The sequence below is a fragment of the Morus notabilis genome, unplaced genomic scaffold, assembly GCF_000414095.1.
Source record: "Morus notabilis unplaced genomic scaffold, ASM41409v2 Scaffold1032, whole genome shotgun sequence".
NCBI lineage: Eukaryota > Viridiplantae > Streptophyta > Magnoliopsida > Rosales > Moraceae > Morus > Morus notabilis.
The window spans coordinates 414,045-420,738 of NW_010366892.1; the positions used below are offsets into that span (position 1 = coordinate 414,045).

The 6,694-nt window shown below is 37.2% G+C and overlaps 1 protein-coding gene across 2 annotated transcripts; it reads left to right on the forward strand.

Annotated features, from left to right (window-relative positions):
- Window positions 1–60: 60 nt before the first annotated feature.
- Window positions 61–4,510, forward strand: LOC21398321 (E3 ubiquitin-protein ligase PRT1). 2 transcript variants are annotated; one of them, XM_024174295.1, is made up of 8 exons: window positions 61–240; window positions 412–440; window positions 538–717; window positions 1,017–1,919; window positions 2,031–2,234; window positions 2,524–2,618; window positions 3,208–3,436; window positions 4,229–4,510. In XM_024174295.1, the coding sequence occupies exons 1-8, from the start codon at window positions 170–172 to the stop codon at window positions 4,264–4,266; spliced, it is 1,749 nt and encodes a 582-aa protein (XP_024030063.1). In that variant the 5' UTR covers window positions 61–169; the 3' UTR covers window positions 4,267–4,510. The 2 variants fall into 2 exon arrangements, with proteins under 2 accessions (XP_024030063.1, XP_010109726.1); XM_010111424.2 differs by lacking the exon at window positions 4,229–4,510 and having other exon boundaries at window positions 3,208–4,021.
- The last annotated feature ends 2,184 nt before the right edge of the window (window positions 4,511–6,694 follow it).

The following is a 6,694-nucleotide window of genomic DNA, read 5'->3' on the forward strand; positions in this document are numbered from 1 at the left end:
GCTCTTTTGCTTCATATAAAAAGCACGTGCGCTTGCAAAATGAATCTGCCATCATTCAGCTTCTTCTCTCCCACCCATGTACGTCTCCCTGGAACATCCCTTCCCTTTCCCGACCTCTCCGATTTAGGGTTTCGCTGTTACTCTTAGAGCTTTCTGCAAAATTTCTTCCATGGGAGATCACGCCTTGGACGTCGCTGAATCGGAGAAAATCTCCGAATCCTTCGTTTGCTGCGTTTGCCTGTAAGTTTCCGAATCCTACGATGACAAAAAGAGAAAATTTTCAAATTCGAATTCAATCCACTTCGATTCTGATATGTTTTTCCTTGTGAAGATAAGTGGACCAAAATACGAAAAAAAGGATAGGTTTATTCTGTTCGAAAAATTCTCACTTTTGAGCTATATATGTTGCAGGGATCTTCTATACAAGCCTATAGTGCTCTGTAAGCCAGTCGATACTTTAATATAAAGTTGTTACTTTAATGGCTATCTTTCTCTCTCTAGATTGTAATTTGTTGATTTTCACATAATTTGTTGCAGCTTGTGGTCACATTTCATGTTTCTGGTGTGTGCATAAATCCATGGACGGTCTACGCGAGTCACGTTGTCCAATTTGTAGGAATCCGTATAATCATTTTCCCACCATCTGTCAAATGTTCCACTTCTTGCTTCAGAAGATGTACCCTCTTACCTATGAGCAAAGGAGATTGCAAACTTTAGGTCAGTTTTCATGTTTCCTTCGGCCCGAATTTGACCAATTTTTGCTATAGAATACTTTGAAGAGACTATGAGATTGTTGTTTCTCTAGATTGTGTCACTCCATAGCTTGGGTTGTTGGTTTTTCGTTTGTTGATAGTGGAATGTTGATTTTTATGTATTTGGAGGGAGGAGTGGTGTTTTGATATCTCAATACATGTTTTGACAATGTGGAAAAGGAGGGAAATTGTATGTCTCAACTTATTTCTTATTAGTACCTCACTTTGTGCCCATTATATATTGTGATTTTTTGCTTATTGCAGAAGAGGAGAACCGTATGGGTTGCTTTTCACCACAGTTCGATGATAATACTTACGGATCGCTAGCTAAGCAAGAATTACATTGCATTAGCAACTCTGCATGTGAGGCGTCCCATGTAAGTTCAGAGCAGTTGGAGTCCATCTCACAGGTTCAAGACAGTTCCACAAGTACACCTGCAGAAGCCCCAGATAAAAATAATGAAGTGACTGGGACTGTTGTTCATAACAAAAAGGTTTCCCTTAAAAAACAGGAGAGTGGGAATTGTGAGCTAGTTACAGTTTCAGATGTGCTATGTGTTGAATGCAAGCAACTGCCTTTTCATCCTGTGGCTCTCAACTGTGGCTCTCAGCAAGAATTACATTGTATTAGCAACTCTGCATGTGAGGCGTCCCATGTAAGTTCGGAGCAGTTGGAGTCCATCTCACAGGTTCAAGACAGTTGCACAAGTACACCTGCAGAAGCCCCAGATGAAAATAATGAAGTGACTGGGACTGTTGTTCATAACAAAAAGGATTCCCTTAAAAAACAGGAGAGTAGGAATTGTGAGCTAGTTACAGTTTCGGATGTGCTATGTGTTGAATGCAAGCAACTGCCTTTTCATCCTGTGGCTCTCAACTGTGGCTCTCAGCAAGAATTACATTGTATTAGCAACTCTGCATGTGAGGCGTCCCATGTAAGTTCGGAGCAGTTGGAGTCCATCTCACAGGTTCAAGACAATTGCACAAGTACACCTGCAGAAGCCCCAGATGAAAATAATGAAGTGACTGGGACTGTTGTTCATAACAAAAAGGATTCCCTTCAAAAACAGGAGAGTGGGAATTGTGTGCTAGTTACAGTTTCGGATGTGCTATGTGTTGAATGCAAGCAACTGCTTTTTCATCCTGTGGCTCTCAACTGTGGTCATGGTAATGACTGCATAATAATTAGCTGCATACATAATCGGATTTCATTCACATATTTAGAAATGACTTTTTGTATGACTAGCTATCCTAATCTTCAAGTTTTAAATTGTGCAGTGTATTGCGAAAGTTGTCTCATACACCTATGTGATGAGAATATTAAATGCCGAGTTTGTGAAAGTTTACATCCAACGGGATTTCCAAAAGTTTTTCAAGAGCTTTGTCAGTTTTTGGAGGAGCGCTTTCCTATAGAATATGCACTTAGAAGAGATGCTGTTCAGCTCAAGCAAGTCAACTCTAAGCATGAAAGCCTGATTACCTGTATGAATACTCTTATCTCATTTCGTCTGGCGGTCATTTGATTCTTGGTATTCAAATATACATGACGTGAAGTTATTATAAGATGAAGAATAGATGCATAGTTCACATGCGTGTGCTTTTTTTTTTTATTGACCAGAGATCGGTTTTGGTTTTTAGAAGCACATATACATATTAGAAGTTCAAGAAGCAATATTTGTTCCTCCTAAATTGGTGCATTATGATACAAGTTATGTATATTCCAGAATATGTTAAGACTTTGGTAGTTATTGTCGCTAGTGCTTTCTTTCAGGTTCGACAAAAGCTGATAAACAAGCACACAATGTACAGCAGTGGTCTGACCCTAGCTCAAACGTTCACTTTAGTGTTGGTTGTGATTCTTGTGGGGTAAATTCCTTGCTCCATCCTTTTTTGAGGTGCTCATGTTTTGATTCTGTAGCATGGCGGTTTGGTATAAGAACCCATCAATCTCTGCATATTTCATCAATCTGTTATGCTTTAGGCTTATACAAGGTTGGATGTGTCGTACAAATTTTGATGCTTGCTTTGCCTGGACATATCAATGTTCCCCCATTTTCATTTGCTCGAACGTTTCATTGCACAAGTTTGACATGCATTACGATATTTCTTTTGGGAAGAATTACAACAGTTACTACGGTGCAATAGTCTTTCATCAAGTAATATGGCCGTCCTGACCAATGTGGTCTCCTTTGATTTGCCTTCTGGATATTAATTCAATTCACTGCTTTGCTGAAAGAAAGTGATAATTTCTTATTAAAAAAAATAGTAAGACAATTATGACGTTTGTAGTAAGGTTGAAAGATGAATTTTTGAGGGTTGTACTAGATTTAGCCTTTTCTCTCTCGGTTATTCCAAACTTTTTCATTTGTTGTCCTCCTACCTACATTTGTCATATTTTTCATTTATCAATTGGCTTGAATTTCCAACACCAAGTAAAACATGAGCTTGTTCACAGATGTTTCCAATCATTGGAGAGAGATATAATTGCAAAGATTGTGTGGAGGAAATTGGATTTGACCTTTGTGGTGATTGCTACAATACTAGTTCCAAGCTTCCAGGACGGTTCAATCAGCGGCATACGCCAGAGCACAGGTTTGAGCTCTTAAAGTCGAACACTATCCGCAATATAATGTTGCGGCTAGTGACCGGACAGTTTGAAGATGGTTCCACCGCTCTGGTATTTGGTAATTATTCTTCCGAAAACTCAGATGAATCTACTGCTCTAGTCATTGGCAATCATTCTCCAGATAATTCAGAAGACGGATCTACTCCCCTTTCTTTGTACGACCGCGCTCCAGAGAATGTTGACAACAGTTCAACCACGGCTCTTGCTTCCTCCCCTGGTGATGGGCAGGATCAAGATGACGCCCAATCTCCCACTTAAATTTAATCCCAACAAAACTCATGAGAATCTCTTTTCATGGCAACTTAAGTGAGGTCAAGGCGGTTTGTTTTACCTCTTATGCTATTTTATAACTGGCCTCCGAGACACTGTATATAGGATGATTTTTCCCCCCTCATTCTGCGAACCAGAAAGTTACAGGACAGGGCTGAGAATCATGGTGGCCTTTTGATAATGTCGGGCTTTTTTTTTTTTGCCTTCCCTCCAATTCTTTTTTTGGAATTCATGGTCAACCCAGATTCGATCTACCTTTGGTTGTGAGAAATACATTAGTCTTGGTTCCACGCCCATGAACTAGGGCTCACGAGCGTGTAGCTCAAAACCTTGCTCCAATTGTTGGTAGTGTTGCTCAGTGTAATTAATATATATATATATATATATATATATATATGTTAGGGATGCTCGGGGTAACGTTTTGGTGTATAATTACTGTTTAAAAGGAAGAGGAAAAGGGGAGTTTATTTTAGGGATGTGAGCAAAAATGTTAATGATATCGGTTATTCGACTTTTTTGTCTTCTTTTTCAGTTTATTTATGTAGGGTTTTTAGATTGATTTATTGTTCGTTTGTTTTAGGTAAAGTAGGTGTATCATGCCATGTCTCGTTCTTTTGAAGTTGCTGGATTGAAAAATTGGTGCTGCTGGATTGAAAAATTGGTGCAAGTAGTGGGGATATGTAGGAGTGCTACATTGAATTACACAGTCATACGTGGGGAAAAAAAAGGAATTATACAGTGGTCTAAATTAATTGTGCAATGGTTGGAATAAATCATGTATGGTACGGTGTGCATATTTTAATACGGGTAGTATTTCTCAAAAGATGTAAGAATTCATTTTCTATGTAAAAACAAGAAGAGTACAACAATCTCGATTTTTTTTTCTTTTCTTTTTTCCTTTTAGTTCAAAGGATATGGAACTGTGTCGTGAGCAAGGATAAGGCAACATTACTCCATTGATTAGCAAAAAGAGCACATCCTTCTACCATTATCAAACAACCAAAATAGCTCTTTTCTTCCCACAAATCCTTCTATAATTTTCTTTCCCTCCTAGTGTTATCTTTACCAAATGGAGCATAACTCCGAGATTCGCAACAAGATATGTAAAATGAAATTGAACTGTAGGCTTGAAAGAAACCCTAAAGACAAAAGCACTCCCTAGCAGGAAAGTATACCGACTACCTACAAAACAAAGTTGACAAAATGATCTTTTTATTTATACATTGTGGACGTTTGGTTCATGGATTCATAATCATGATTCAGAATTATTCTCGGTTTACGTATGTTTTTTGTGAGAGAAAACACTGTAGCGAATCACAAACAATGATTCAAATCATAGTACGAATCTACCAACTAAACGCATTCTGAGATATCCCATAGGGTCATATTAAAGTTTCTTGAAATTATCTCTTAGAACTCACCAATAATGTTTTTTATGGATATTTTTACAATAAAGTTGAAAAAAATCAAATGATGGTAGATCTTTGTACTTAGCTGTTAGGACACCCTTACTAGTGAGTCTTTATCGTATAAGGATCAGCTTTTATTAAAGTCATTTATAAAACAAAAATGGTATGCATTCCGATAGAATTTTAACCCACACTCACAAAGTGATGGGTCTCACTAAGTTGAGTTCTACTTATCTACCTAATAGGATCCACCTCATATGAATAACGGGTAACGCCATCTGGATGAATATGAATGCTCTTTTTTTTAAAATTCCGTTTAGAGTAAAATCCCAGCTACCTCATTGAAGGAGGCAAAATGACACCTTAAAAGTGGAAATACTTGGAGACCAAATTCTGGATTTTTGGGTTGACACGAAGTGACTTCAGACCTGAAATCTCCAAGAGTGTTTGACTCAACCAAGTGCTCTGAAAACTTTCCTCTTTGGGGGTCTAAGTGCGCGTCAGACCTTTGTCGGATGTTGTTTGTACGAGAATAACCAAGCATCCATCGTACTTGCTCTGACAACAGATTGCTCCGACACCAGGTTGCTCTAAATGCGCACAAGTGCTCCGAATGGACAACCTGATACGAGAAAGTATGCCTGGCACGGGGAGTGCTCCGAGAGGCATGTCTAGTCACTAGAAAAGCCTCCGAATGAGCCAAAACTAATGGATTTCTTAGACCGTTGAGTTGGAGAAAATTTTTGAAGTATCAAGCTTGGTTTTGGGCCTTTCAATGGCTGAAATAAAGGATTTTGGGCTTCTAAAGACAAGAGGAAGGCTTTCTTAGGTTGAATCCTCCATCACTCATTCATGTTTAATTTGACTAATTTTAAAAAATCCCTCAAGCAGGTTTCAAATTGGGTCAGATTAAGGACAAATGGGCCTATGTGATCACTCGTGACCCACCAAACCACAACCCACGGGAGTTTCCCAAGTGTCGCTTGGGTCCACGAAATGAGCCCAATTACGTCACAGGATGCAAATGATTAAGCTTGGACCATTAATGGACATGGTACGAATTCAAGTATCAACACACTTTTATTCATTTTGATGGAGTTAATACTTTATTATTCATAAAAAGCGAGTCATGTTAAGTTGATAAGTGAGACCTAATCTAGTGAGATTCACTCAGTGCTAGGATTTTATTCCTATGTGGATAAATACCATTTTTCTTCTTAAAAATTAACCTAAAATCTGTTTGGTTCAAGCTTTTAAGTTAATGATTCTTATTCATTAGTAAAAACTTTTTGAGAGAACCATTGATGAGAAATTTTTAAATTTAAATTCTTTGTAAGAGAAAAACATTGTAGCATAATTAAAATTAGGGAAAATTTATATTGGTACTCTATGTTAAAACATAATTGTCTTTTAATACATTATATTTTTAATAATTTTAAATTAGTACTTCGACATTTTAGAAAATCATTTTTAATACTTTAAAGTCATTTTTTAGAATGTCAAATGTCAAATTTTTCATTCTCATTAATTAGCCAAAAAAATAATAATAAATTTTGAAATTTTTTGAAATTTTTTTAAAAAAAGAAAAACAATGCTTTAAATTAAAATGTTTTTTTCATAATTTTTTCTAAATTTAT

Bases quoted from the DNA above. Each gene is read 5' to 3' on its own strand.
- LOC21398321 (XM_010111424.2), top strand. From the start codon at position 170: ATGGGAGATCACGCCTTGGACGTCGCTGAATCGGAGAAAATCTCCGAA. The intron at 441-537 runs GTAAGCCAGTCG...AATTTGTTGCAG, and splicing joins ATACAAGCCTATAGTGCTCT to CTTGTGGTCACATTTCATGT. The intron at 2,235-2,523 runs GTATGAATACTC...GCTTTCTTTCAG, and splicing joins GCATGAAAGCCTGATTACCT to GTTCGACAAAAGCTGATAAA.